Source organism: Mus musculus, chromosome 7, assembly GCF_000001635.26.
Source record: "Mus musculus strain C57BL/6J chromosome 7, GRCm38.p6 C57BL/6J".
NCBI classification, from domain to species: domain Eukaryota; kingdom Metazoa; phylum Chordata; class Mammalia; order Rodentia; family Muridae; genus Mus; species Mus musculus.
In genome coordinates, this window is record NC_000073.6 from 139,517,972 (window position 1) to 139,531,834 (window position 13,863).

General features: G+C 48.7%; 1 protein-coding gene across 5 annotated transcripts in view; it reads left to right on the plus strand.

Moving 5' to 3' along the window:
* Inpp5a (inositol polyphosphate-5-phosphatase A) overlaps positions 1-13,863 on the plus strand; it is a 190,579-nt gene that overhangs the window by 128,898 nt on the left and 47,818 nt on the right. For all 5 annotated transcript variants that reach the window (XM_030242333.1, NM_001127363.1, NM_183144.3 and 2 more), the window contains exons 7-8: positions 5,866-5,918; positions 7,691-7,810. In XM_030242333.1, the coding sequence (XP_030098193.1) occupies positions 5,866-5,918; positions 7,691-7,810 (173 nt within the window). The remainder of the gene's footprint in view (positions 1-5,865; positions 5,919-7,690; positions 7,811-13,863) is intronic.

Consider the following 13,863-nt stretch of genomic DNA (forward strand, 5'->3'; position numbering starts at 1 on the left):
TGGGACTCTCACTGACTGTGCTATTTTTCATTCAAAATTGGCCAGGCATGAGGGCCCAGGTAGATAATGATTGGTGCTGGAGCAGTTTAGGGCGGGCCTGGCAGCCAGGGCTGGCTGAGGTAGTAGAGTGTATGCCCTGTGCTCTGGCTTGAGATGTTCCCTTGCAGGGCAGGGCGAGTGCACTGAGAGTTGGGCATAGGCAAGCATGGTACATGTGCCAACCCCCTGGAGAGTCAGTGTTTGAGGCAGCTCCCCACCATGCATCTCTTCCCCCCCATGTGGGCCCCATCCAATGTGAGTGAAGCAATGACTGCATACACTCCCTGGTCTCAGATGTGACTCTACCAACTGTATTCACTCCTGAGGGCAGTGTCTGTCCCCTCTCTAAAAGCCCCAAATGTGCCTGGTGCTATGATGAGCCCTGCACTGTGCTCTGTGTTTTAGTTCCTGTGGGTTTAGTTGCACTGTGCATCTTCCAAACCTCTACCCATAGCAGCAGACGTGTGGTGTCCCCACAAGAACCCAGGGGTCAGCCTTCATCTCCCACAGCCACGTGTAGCCTCCCTGTTGTCTTATTCTTGCATCACCCGTGAATTCCAGAACTGGAACTCCATCAGCTGGCCCACAGAGCCCCTGGGCTTAGAGGAGCCTGAGTGCTCAACTGGGGGTGTCTTGGCACTCCATGAACTCAACCTTATGTCATGAGCTGTGCTATGGTAAGCCATAGTAATTAACATATGGTAGCCACAGTAATTAACATATGGTAGCCACAGTAATTAACAGCAACAAAAGCTCACTTTAAAGCCACAAACTCCTCTGTCCTCTGTCATTTCTGTGGTGCTTCTTAATTCATAGAACCTCTCAGAGCATGCTGTGTTCCATTAAGGTAGGGCCTGGGGCTCCAGTACAGGAGTCACCAGCAACAGCTCTGTCCACAGCCTCAGTCTCCCCGCCCGGGCTTGCCCCTTAATGCCTTCTGCCAGGCCGTCATTGCACCCAGCACATTTAGGGGAGAGAATTAGTTGAAGACTGATCTCTCTTTCTTTTATTGCCATCACTTAAGGATAATCTAAATGTAATTACTGTGATGGAGGCATAATGCAATTCCAAATAATGACGGCCCTCTGCTTCTAAAACTAACAAAACTTTCTCTGCTGATTTATGGGTGCTTCTGGCTCAGTATGAATTTCAAATGACGCCTCTGGGAGCAACACTCCAGATAACGTGAGGCCATTTTTAAAAAGCAGATTTGTGTAGTCGATCGGACCGAGTCATTTTTTTCCTCTTGGCCGTGGTGAGAAATTGGTTGTTACCATAGATCACAGGCCCTGCTGCATGTGCCCATGAAAGATGAATTAATTCCACTAATGCTCCAAGCAGGCCTTCCTCAGTGGGGCTGCTTGGTGATAACCTCCCACAGCCTCTCTTTTCTCCGTTGCGATTTATGCTCTCTCAGTAGATGAAGCTGCCTGGATTCGCAATCCATCTGCTGGCTCAAGGAACCCTATTAACAGGGGACTGAGCAGAGGCCACACGAGGTGAGCGCTGTGCTGCTTTCCTGGGCCTGTGTGGGTTGCCTTTCTGTGGCCGTGGCTCCTCTCAAGAGAGAGAAGCCCTGTGAGGGCCTGGGTACCACCACCCAGGGATATGAGATTCGTGCCATTCCTATCAGCTCAGAGTTCATAAGTGAAGGGTTTAGAAGGTGGTTAGGAAGGAACATGGCATGCTAGAAGTGACCTATCAGAGTTGAGCCCTGCCTCCCGTCTGCAATGGCCAGGTGACAGCTTTGTAGGTGGGTGCTTCTAGGCCTTCCAAGGCCTTTATTATGGGCTGCGCTCCTGCCCCTATGCCTGTCGTGTGGGCCTTCGTTTCCCCCACAACAAATACAACTGTAAGTAGAATTACTGCTTACAACTGTAAGTAATATTTGCCCTATACAACAAATACAAATGTGCATATCTGTTTCTGTGCGCGTGTGCTAGTTCCTTTGCATGTATTTGTGTGTACCATATGTAGAGGGTAGTCAGGGAGGCCCCACTAAAGAGTCTCCTTGTCAGAAAGGCACCCAATGGTCTGCTAGCCCCTTGTAGCGACGACTACCCATGTTTATGTTTGACCATAAAAGGAAATGAGTTGTCAGAAAGACTGAACCTTGGTCCAGGAGCAGGAACCTGGATCCCAGCTCTCTTCTCTTCTCCAGGCCCCTGGCCGTCTGAGGAAGTTTGGGTCTCTTTTCCTCCTGGTTTATTGTGCAGACCTTTCAGACCTCTGAAGGGTGTATGGGATGCTGAAGGAGGACTGTCTTTTGAAGTAGTTAAGTAGGGTTTGCTGGCTCTTGGGAGGGCAGAGATGTGTCCCAGTCTAAACTAAGGGTTATACAGTGAGGTTATACACTGGGAGTGTCAGCTGAGAAAGGACCCTGATAATAGCTGTCTCGTGGGAGGCTATGCCAGGGCCTGGCAAACACAGAGGTGGATGCTCATAGTCAGCTATTGGATGGAACACAGGGTCCCCAATGGAGAAGCTAGAGAAAGTACCCAAGGAGCTGAAGGGGGTCTGCAACCCTATAGGTGGAACAACAATATGAACTAACCAGTACCCCAGAGCTCGTGTCTCTAGCTGCAAATGTAGCAGAAGATGGCCTAGTCGGCCATCATTGGGAAGAGAAGCCCATTGGTTTTGCAAACTTTATATGCCCCAGTACAGGGGAACGCCAGGGCCAAGAAGTGGGGGGAACTTTCGGGGTATCATTTGAAATGTAAATAAAGAAAATATCTAATAAAAAATTGAAAAAAAAAGAAAAGGAGTGTCAGCTGTGGGAATGTAGCCCTGGGTGACAGCTACATCGTGCCATTCTGCCGCAGTGCTGGAAATGAGGTCTCAGTGGTCATAGTTGTGTTGATGAGTGTGCCTCAGAAGCAATATGTTTTCTGTAAATATTTTACTAAAGTGTTGGGTTATACAAATATTAACTGTTGTATTTCTCACCTGGAACCCAGGGAAAGTCTCACATCTAGCTTGACTCCTAATTGCAGTTATTACCAACATTTGTTATAAAAGAAAATGCCCGTTTTATTGTGTATTTAATTAGTAATTGATATTGAAATCAATGCTCTATTATGGAAATTTAATTTTTAAAAACAATGTATGCATTTGTTTATTCAGGATGCACACTGTACTGTGTACCCTAATTTACACAAATTTGAAAACTGAGGAGAAAATAATTTCTGGCCCTAAATTCACAAATGCCTTCCATGTGCAATGGCAGTGAAGCTGTTGTCCACTGAGTAATTGTAGGCAAAGTGACTGCACGTAGAATGGGCTTGCTGCGTCTCTGGAAGGACTTTTAGGAAGGGGGAGGTGATGACAGGATGGCTGTTCCTCCCTGTGGAGCACACTACTCAGTGCTGTAGACAACTCTGCATTCGGTGAGTCTGTGCGTACTGGTCCTTAAGACAAGTGTAGGCCTGGTCTCACAGAGCCATGCTTGCCTGTAGAGGGAACCACACTGTGCTCCATACATGAACTGTCACAGTACTGCGGGTGCAGTGAGTACAGGACCACACAGGCTGATGCCTGAGCTTGGGAGAGGTAGGCCAGTACCTTTGTACTACAAGGACATCCAGTGTAGATTCTATATTAGATGTGATGTTAACTATATTAGTCAGGGTTCTCTAGAGGAATAGAAGTTACAGAATGAATATCTGTCTGTCTGTCTGTCTGTCTGTCTATCTCATCTATCTGTCTGTCTGTCTGTCTGTCTGTCTGTCTATCTATCTCTATGTATCTATCATCTATCTATAAAGGGAATTTATTAGAATGGTTTACAGGCTGTGGTCCATTTAGTCCAACAATGGCTGTCTATCAGCAGAAGGCCTACGAATTCAGTAGTTGTTTAGTCCACAGAGAAGTAAACTCTAGTGCAGTGAAGGAACGGAATTGCTAGTGAGAGTGAGAGCAAGCAGGCAAAGAGATCAAGCTTTCTTCTTCCATGTTCGTTATTTAGGCTGCGGCAGAGGGAGTGGTCCAGATTAAGGCTGGAGCTTCTTGCTTCAGAAGATCTGGACTAGAAATGGGTCTCCCCTACAACCTTTGCCACCTAAGCAGCAGGAGAACTGGCCCTGCCCCTCACCTGCTACAGCACAGTAGAGATGGCTCTAGATATGGGGGTTGTGGGTGAGCTGGCTTGAGGGCATTAATGTGAGAGAACCAGCCTTGCCTCTTGTCTGCTGGGTGGTGGTATGAATGAGGTAGAGATGCCCTCATCCCCTTCCCGCATCCCTTGCCATCTGTGGTGGGTGGGTCATGAGTGAGAAAACTGTCCCTGTCCCTCACTGGCTGCAACTGCAACTGCACCTGGGCAGAAGGGTAGAGCTGGCCCTGGAAACTGGGCTTGCTGGTTAGCTGGCCAAGAGCATGAGAGTGGGAGAGCTGGTGGGATGACCAACTCAGATACCTCTCAGGCTCAGATCCAGGCTTTGAATTGGCTCGCCACAACATTTACCCCATCAGTGAACTACTGGAGCACCCAAAGGGGCCAGTCCTACAGATCCAAAAACGACAGGATCCCCATGACACAGGGCAACAACGGGATATCTAAGGACTCCTAGGGAAGTTCCTGTACTGGTAGAGTAGCAGAAGCCAGAAGCCTTGTATGAGAGAGCAGCAAGTCATGACAATGAACAAAGTGCAAGCAAAGAAGTGTGGACAAAGTACCAGACACTGTATGGGGTCCCCACGCTGTGGGGCATTCTCCTTAGGGAGGTAAGACTTTTGCTCCTGCCTCCCCTTTGTGAGCTGGGGATGCACGGGGGCACTGCTCCTTGCCCACGGGACCCCTGCGCCCAATGCTGAGAGGCCAATAGGTGGCTTTCTTCTGTGGAGCTGTATAAGTTAAAATTAAAGGTCACGTCTTTCATTCATATACCCTGAGTGCTGGAAAGGCCATTGTCCCACGGGCAGGACTAATGTCAGCAGACTGTTTCATGTGCCTAGCCCCCTTGTGTGTGCGCATGAGCAATCTTGGTTAGTGGTGCTGCAGCAACACTGGGACCAGAAGTTGGTGAGGCTCAGCAGTGCGTGCAGTGTATCTGAAGCTGTTGTAGTCAAGAGCAAGGACCAGCTGCTTCTTCTCTCTTTCTCTCCCCTTCCCACCACTTTCTCTGCTTTTCTTACTTTTTCATCATTTCAGGACCAAGCAGGGGCTTCCCTGACTCTGAATAGTGGTGGTTTGTTTGTTTGTAGAGAATACAGGGTAGATGTGACCATGCCCTTTCTAATCTAGCCTTCAGTTAGCAGTTCTAGCCTGGACTATCACAAGAAGTTATTTTCCCAGTTTTGAATACCTAGTCAGTGCAGGATCCAGGAGCTAACAGAGCATCTGGTAAGGGCTATATCCTCTTTCAAGGTAGTGCTTGGCTGCCTGTCCTCCACAAGCCCAAATAAAGCTCCAAGTGGCAGAAAGGAGGGAGAAGATGAAAAGGCTCAGACTCCCAAGCCCCTTTGCAAGAAGGCCTGGCCCTGGTGACAGGCTCTCCATTCAGAACCCCGACATCTTAGCCCCGTCATATTCAAGGTTGGCTGTCAACATCAGGATTTAGGGGACATTGAGTATGTAGCACCTGCTCTGCCTAGTAGCTGTCCCACATGTGCATAAACACTGCAGACTATGCCACTGCTGAGAGTGGCATCTAGAGTTAGGAGAATCATGAGTTCAAGGCCAGCCTGGATTGTGTAGCAAGGCATTGTCCCCCAAACAAGCAAACAAGCAAAGTAAGGAATGTTTCTTAGCTGTTCAGTGAGCGCAGGTGAACCGTGTGGCTTCCCATTCTCTGTGTTGCTCACACTGTAACCTTTGCTTTTCAGTGCAAATGGTCAAGAAAAGGCTTCATCAGGACGCGGTGGTGCATTGCTGACTGGTATGTTATGTGGCATCTGACTAACTTTCTCCACTCCATAATTTTGAGTGTGGCAAACATGCTCCAGACTCGACTCACCTTGAACAGGAACATGGCTACTCAAAATGCCCCATTACTCTTCTTTTGGCTAATGTATGATGCCATGTGGCACAGTGTTAATTATAAGTTGGATATTCAGGCATTCGGCGCAGGGGAAAGCAAGGAGACCTCTTGTCCATCCTCAAGTGGAACCTGTGTGTGCCAGAGCCCACTGCACAATTGGACTAGTAGGAAGGCTTCCCATTAGGTCCCAAGCTACAAAGTTAAGCTCTGCAAAGACAGCCTGGCAAGTTGGTGTTACTGGGTGCAGGCATTCTAGCTCCGTTCACTGGTCCCAGCCTATTCTTCCTTTGGATGAGCATTCTCCATAGTAATACCTACCTTGTCTACCTGAAAACTGCAGAAACATATGGCTCACTTTTCAGCTCCTGAAATAGAACTGATTAAGCTTTGGTCTCTGTAGTTCAGCTAAGGTACTGGCTCAGACCCCTAGAGCTGTTCAGGACAGTATCTAGAATGGACATGGAAGAGAACAGAGGGTTCTTAAGATGGAGAGCGACAGTCTCTCATAACCCATTCCTGGAGGTGGCCATCCATCCATGTTGATCTTTGTCCTTGGTCTCAGGAACCAACTTCTCCCAATGTAGCATGGAAGGGTCACTTAGGGCACAGAGCTAGTGGCTGGGTTGTTGGGCTCTCCTTCACATTGATGCTGAGGAGGCATGGTGAGGTGCAGTTCCAACATGCTGTAGAAGATGTGGCATGGCAGAGTGTGCCTTTGGGATGGTATGAAGCCTTCACTTGGGAAAGCAGATGGTACATGCTAGTTAGCATAGCTAGGGTCTTCATAGTGCATGGGAAAGGCTGATGCAGACCACACTCTAGTCTCTTCAAGTCTATCTGCATGAGGCCCCTCAGGCTGCATGTTCAGAGGCAGTGGAAGGACTATTTTTCTACCTGTTTCATGTTCCTCTCTTACACGGTTCCCAGCAGTAGTTCATCTCCTGCAGTGTGGGCTCTTATGAAGAGACTCAGAGAGAAGCATTCTCCTCCTTGAGCCGGGCGTGGTGACACACACCTTTAATCCCAGCACTTGGGAGACTGAGGCAGGCGGATTTCTGAGTTTGAGGCCAGCCTGGTCTACAGAGTGAGTTCCAGGACAGCCAAGGCTACACAGAGAAACCCTGTCTCGGAGAAAGAAAGAAAGAAAGAAAGAAAGAAAGAGAGAGAGAGAGAGAGAGAGAGAGAGAGAGAGAGAAAGAAAAAGAAAGAAAGAAAGAAAGAAAGAAAAGAGAAAGAGAAAAGGAGAAAGAAAGAAAGAAAGAAAGAAAGAAAGAAAGAAAGAAAGAAAGAAAGAAAGAAAAAGGGAAAGAAAAAGAAAGAAAGAGAGAGGGGAAGGAAAAGAAAAGAGAGAGAAAGAAAGAAAAGAGAAGAGAGAAAGGGAAAGGGAAAGAAAAGAAGAGAAAAGAAAAGAGAAGAAAGACAGACAGTTCTTGTTTACTTAGCCAGAGTACCTATCTTTGTGATGATTCATTGGTGCTATAACTGATGGTTTCATGCCTTCTGGCTTGGGGGAGGCAATGCTGTAGTTCACTCTGAAGTGACTAAGGATGGGTGCTCAGGACTTTGATGCTAAACTGAGGAAGAGGGTGGGATAGAGAGAGGCATAGCTCTGTTCAGTGTAACCTGGATTTGTAGCTCTTGGTTAACAGATCCCTTTCTTTGCTTTACAGTGCCTTCGACTTGGTGAACATTCATCTTTTTCATGATGCATCCAACTTAGTGGCCTGGGAGACAAGCCCCTCAGTGTACTCCGGTGTCAGGCACAAGGCTCTGGGCTATGTGCTGGACAGGTAGGTGTTGTACCCTAGCTCCTCCTAAGAATGACTATGGCTGCTCTGAGGCTCTTCATGGTTTGTGTTTGACAGTGGCCTTGGGAGTGTCAACCTGTAAAGGATGTAAAATCCCAACAGCATCACTGGATGAGCAGCCCCTGGGTCGACAGCTTACAGGAAGTTCTGTAATACTATCTTTTTTCTTTTAAGAAAAACAGTTCTTGCTCACGTAGCTAGAGTACCTATCTTGGTGATGATTTATTGGAGCTATACCTGAAGGTCTCATGCCTTCTGGCTTGGGGAGAGGATAGGTGCTTCTCTTCCCTTCTGTGTTCTGTTGCTATGCATGCAGAGCTGCACATTGACAGATGGCATCACAGTATTGCCATGGCTGTGTTTAGTTGTGAACTCAAAAATGGATACCCCTGGTGCTCTGCTGGTCGCAGGCAGCATCCTTCCCACAGATCTGTCCCTGTCCAGAGTATCTGGGAGTGTTGAGCTTGGGTCAACTCAAGGAAGCTCTGCTGCCCAGATCATCATGTGTGGCCTTCTTCCTGCCTTTGTCTCTTTCCCATCTAGCTGGCCTGGATGTACTTCCTGGGCAAAGGATGATCCCTGGCGAAGGGATGGTAGCCTTAGTGGCCGTCAGGGCTGGAAACTGCCCATCTTCTGCTGGAGCTCCCACCTGCCATGACTACAGGCTCCTGTGTGTATGATGACCTGCGTGATCTTGGATGGGTCAGGACTAATAGACTGTCATCCAGAGAAGATGGTAGCCCTGACTGATAGGATGAATCTGGACCTGGGTACCAGTGTTTATCTGACTTACAGACAGGCATTCTCTGAAGCCAGACTTTGATCCTTCCATGCAGTCTTCAAGTTGATCCTCTTGCCATGTGACAGGGAAGGATCAACTCTGGTTAACTACAGCCACTTGCCACAGACCTGGGCAAGTGGTCTTGGTTCCTCCTGATTCTCACACTGTTCCCTAGAGGCCTGGTAACAAGCCAGAGCAGGGCAACACATTGAGCTCAGAGGAGAGAGAGTATGTGGAGTTACGTCTGGCTTGGCTTTAGTCTCCTTTCCTCAGCCCATCCTGACCTCCACTCAGATCTTAGCCTCCCTCCAGCCTATGCCTAGCCTCTCCTTATGCTCTCCCACCCCCCACACTTTCCTAGAGCATGTCCTGTCTGTTCTCTTGAAGAAGTGGCCATCTATGAGTCTATGTGTTATGCTGAGCAGAGGATTCTGCAATCCCCAAACCATCAACTGCCCTTGGGACAATCATATCATTGCTGTGTCACTGAGAGAGGAGACACTGGTTGGGATGTGCCAAGTCTTAACTCAGTCAGGAAGAAAAGAGTGGCAGGGAGCGGGGTGTTCCCTGAGCCTGTACTGGCTTCTTGGAAGATGTTTTGCACCAGAAGGAAAGGCAGTACCCACGGTACTCATGGAGCCACTTCTCGATATGTAGAATGTTGATCTTATACCATCAAATTCTTGAGTCTCATGACATAACTAGCAGAGTCTCATAAAGAGAGATCCTAGGGAGTGTACCAGTTCTGCCCCAACTTCCCCAGTGACCTAGGGAGGTGCCTCGAGGGTCCCTAGCATCAATGAGATACCAAAGAACAGCTGCTAGGGAAGTCTGCACAAGCCTTGAGCATAAGGCCTATCTCCTCCTTGAGCCTTGTGAGGTAGGTGTGTGTGTATGTGTGTGTGTGTTCAGTGTTTGGGGGAGTGTGAACATGTTTGTGCATGTGAATGCACACATGTGTTGTGGGGCTTGTACAGAACAAATTTGTACATGCTTGTCTATACCATAGATCAGTGTGCCCCTAAAGTAAGAGGCAAAGCTGGGTCCTCTGGACCATGGTGCCACTGTAGGGTGGGGCTGGAACCACTGACTCCCCTACCATGTCTCCCTGCAATGGCAATTAGTAAGCTTGGTCTATGAACTCCTCCTCCATGTGCCTCTGAAGCAGTGCTCTATACAAGGAGTCAGAAGACAGAGTCTCACTCCTGTGCCATGATCAAACAAGCACCAGGCTGGTGACCTCTGGAGGCCATGCCATCACACAGAGAGATCAGCCTAAGGTTCTTCCACTGGTTCCCTTCCTTTGTTGACTTCTCCCAGCCTCTAGTGTAAGAGAGGCTGTGTCATCTTGGTCCCTGAAGAAGAACCTTAGCTATGGGAAATGGGTCTGATGCTTCCCCTATTATTGCCCCAGTCTGGGGCTTGTCTTGTAAATCTGTATACAGTCAGTCTCTTTCATCTGAGGTTAATGCCTGTGCAGGTTCTATACCAAGCCTGAAGCCTCACTCAGCCTCTACTGTGGGATACAGCTCAGGCAATTAGAAACGGGTTCAGGTGCTTTGTCCCAACAAAATGTCCAATTCCTGTCCATGCCTGCCTTCCCCACAAGGTCTATGAACCCAGGCACCCTCATCCTTTGGTATCCTCAAATCATTCTTTCTGACCCCTGACCCCTGACACTTGACCAAGTGTACCCTCTGCTATGGGCCCTGCTTAGCTATCTATGTTTGTGTGGAGGCCATGGCAATGCTGCTCACTAGCTCCGGGAATAGAAAAATGGCTGCTGCTGCCCCCATCAAGACCAAGGATAGCACTCAACTCTAATGTCTTACCTCAGGATCATGTCTCAATTTCAAGGAGATTGCCAGAGTCTTGGGTAGGTGCCCCTGACAGATGCCCCTGTGGTTGTGGTGTGTTCCTCCATGGGGCCGCCTTCCTAGGCTAGTGAATCAGCAGCCAGCAGCAAAGGCCTTGTCTGTGTGGCATTTCCTGCTGTTTGCTCCATGGCCCTTTTTCTGGGACCTCCCAGGGAGCTGGGAGCCGAGAGAGAGACCAAATGTCCATCAGTCCTGGTGACCATGGTCAGCTTGTCAGTGTGGTAAGGCATTAGAATATGTCATTGCCCTACACCACCATGCCTCCAGCCTCCAAAAAAGCAGCCTCTGGGTCCAGGGGCCACCTTTGTGCATCTTTGCATCCCAATGAATGGCTTCTGTGGCGAGCTCAGCCAGCCGCAGATCCGGACCTCCGCAGTGTAGGGCTGGGCTGCTGGGCACAAAGGGGCGCTCTGCGGGAGTGGTGAATAATGGCCCGCCCTTTCATCGGGAGGCTAACCTTTTGGCAGCCACCAGCAGACTGCATTCTACTGTGCTGATTGGGGAGGACAATGCTGTACTGGCCTTTGAATGGACACCGCCACCAACAGCGCTGTATTCACAGCAGCACTGGGAACCGTGTGAGCATTGTCTGCAAGCCCCACGGAGCTGCAGGAGACAGTGAGGAGGCTGAGATAGAGAGGCTGGCTTCTCGGTTTAATCTCCCTGTCCAGCCAGTAGGTCCCTGTCTTAGTCTGAGATGAGAAGTGGGGCATTAGACCCAGGGATGAACAGTCTTGCATCCCTGTCCACAAAAGAGAAAGAAAGATGGTATTAAAATGGGCCCTGTATGTCATAACTTTTCTCCAAATCTAAGATTATTTTAATAGAAGTTATAAAGAAACAAGTCCAAGGGTCAACTCTGACAGCTCTCCAGAGCCTCAGCTGTGAGGTATGCCTGCCTGCCTGCCTGCCTGCCTGCCTGCCTGCCTGCCTGGTTGTACTAGAGCCACATGCAAAGACACCTGACACACCTGGGAGCCAGGGAGGGGCTGAGACCTCACTGCAGGACTGCCTGGCTTCACATTCTTTCTTTTTCTTTGCAGGTTTGCTTTGTATTGTTAATCTTCTTTCTCTTTCTCTTTCTCTTTCTCTTTCTCTTTCTCTTTCTCTTTCTCTTTCTCTCTCTCTCTCTCTCTCTCTCTCTCTCTCTCTCTCTCTCTCTCTTTCTTTCTTTCTTCTGTTGCTTTAGAAAGGAACTTACTCTGTAACCTAGGCTGGCCTGGTGCTCACAGCAATTCTCCTGCCTCTGCTGCCTGAGCTCTTGTGAGCCACCATGCTTTGCCTGGCTAGCCAACACTAATTGTGTCAGATGGTAGTGTTTCTGTGTTTGTGTACTTTATGAGGTTTTAGCTTTAAATATCTAGTTATAAAAGACTTTTAAACGTTTTGAGATTTATTATTTATGTGTATGAACGCTTTACCCAAATGTATATCACATATGTGCCTAGTACTCATGGAGGCCAAAGAGAACATTGGCTTTCCTGGGACTGTGAGCCACCATATGGATTCTGGAAATCAAACCCAGACCATCTGTAAGAGCAACACGTATCCTTAACCACTGAGCCTACTCTTTAGCCTAAAGTCGTGTGTGCACACACATGTATGTATGTGTGTGGAGGGGTTATTTTGTCCTGAGACAGCATCTTACAGTGTTAGCCCTAGCAGCCTGAACCTGCTTTGTAGACCAGGCTGGCTTTGAACGTCTGAGTTCAAAGATCTGCCTGCTTCTGCCATCTAAGTGCTTGGATTAAAGACATGTACTACCATACACTATTAATGAAAGATTTTAAAAGAAAACCCATAGTCTGTAAAGAGTGTGCCAGGCTCTGAGAAATTCAGGCAGGTCCAGAGGACCAGGAAGTTGGAGGCATCTGTGCTAGGGCCTGGGATGCTGAGAGGCTGCCACCCTCCCATGGCTCCAGGCAGCACCTGCGCTGCTCACTGGTGTGCTCTCTCTTCTTGACACAAGGTTAGCCCTTTGGGGGCATCTGGGGTGACTAAACCAGGACCCTGAGGCAGCAACTGTGAGCATGCCCTAAAACCTTACTGAGTGCTCGGCCCATGAGATGAGATTTTTTTTTTTCTGCCAAGTGACAGGAGCCTTCAGTGTCCTCTTTGAAATGTGGCCTAGCTAGTTCAACAGAGACATTTTTACATTACAACTGTGAAGCCCTGGCATAAAGCACCCCTCTGTCCCCCCATTATTTTCTCACAAACACAGTCCATTGTCACAGTGCTGAAGTTAATTTGATCAACATTGGGACATTTAACTTTTATGTCCAGTGAAAAGAGTTGTTTCATGCTCATTTTGGGCATTCAAAGGAAATGATTGCCAGAAAAATAATGCTCCTCTGGACAATCCGAGCAATTAGTTTCCCAGGGAGAGGCTATGTGACGCCGGCTGCCACACAGCCCCTCTTTGTCGCTTTATGGATGGTCATCCGTCAGCTGTCAGGCTGCTCAAAGACCCCTCCAATCTAAATGTTTCTCTTTAGGCCGTTCCCAGAACTCGCCTTGCTGTTCAGTGAGCAGAAGAAAAGCCCTGCGTCTCTAGGCAAAGGCGAGCTCCCTGCTAAGGATCTAGGTCACTCCAGAGAGCTCTGCTGTGGCCGGCACAGAGCTGTTTCTTGCACCCCATTTACTGCCCACTGCCCTGGAGAAGGAGTGCAGGTGTCTCTGTGGACGGTGCCTGTGGAGGCCTCAGGGAACCCACTGTCCGGCACTCACCTTACACAGCAGCGTTCCCATAGTGAGTAAGGCTTGCTGTGTGAATCATCAGTCCGAAACCCCAAGGCCTGTGCCAGCATTGCCATGGGTTCCATCGGAAGCATGGAGGCTGGAACATGTCAAGGCCAGTTGCAGTTGAGTCTGTGAGGCTAGTGTCTCAGGTGATGGATGAACCTGATTTGCAGTATGTCCTTCATTTTACAAAAATGGACTCAGGCACGCAAAAGCAAGTAGAGCTATGATGGAAAAGCACTCAGTCTGCTCAGTGATTGGCATGTGCACTTTGCCCTCCTCTTCCCTCTTCTTCCCTCCTCTGAAATATAAAACCAAGTAAGGGACCATGGGTGCCCTGTGTCTGTGTCCTGAGCCTCTGTTGGCTGCACAGTGCCACCTGGATGCAGTGTCTGCATTCCATTGTATGCTTCACTGCTTCTGTCTGACGAGAGCGCACATCTTTTTTATTTTCCATGCCTCAGGCTTAGGTTGTCACACGTGGTAGTTTTGGTTTGTGTTCTGTGCATGCGAGTGCCAGTAGCCATGCTTGAAGAATGCTGTGAAATGGCTTCCTGATCCTCAACTTCCATCTTCAGCATTGTGTCTGCTCTGGTGGCATCCCATCAACTGCTTCTTGGTGGAGCCTCATTGTACTC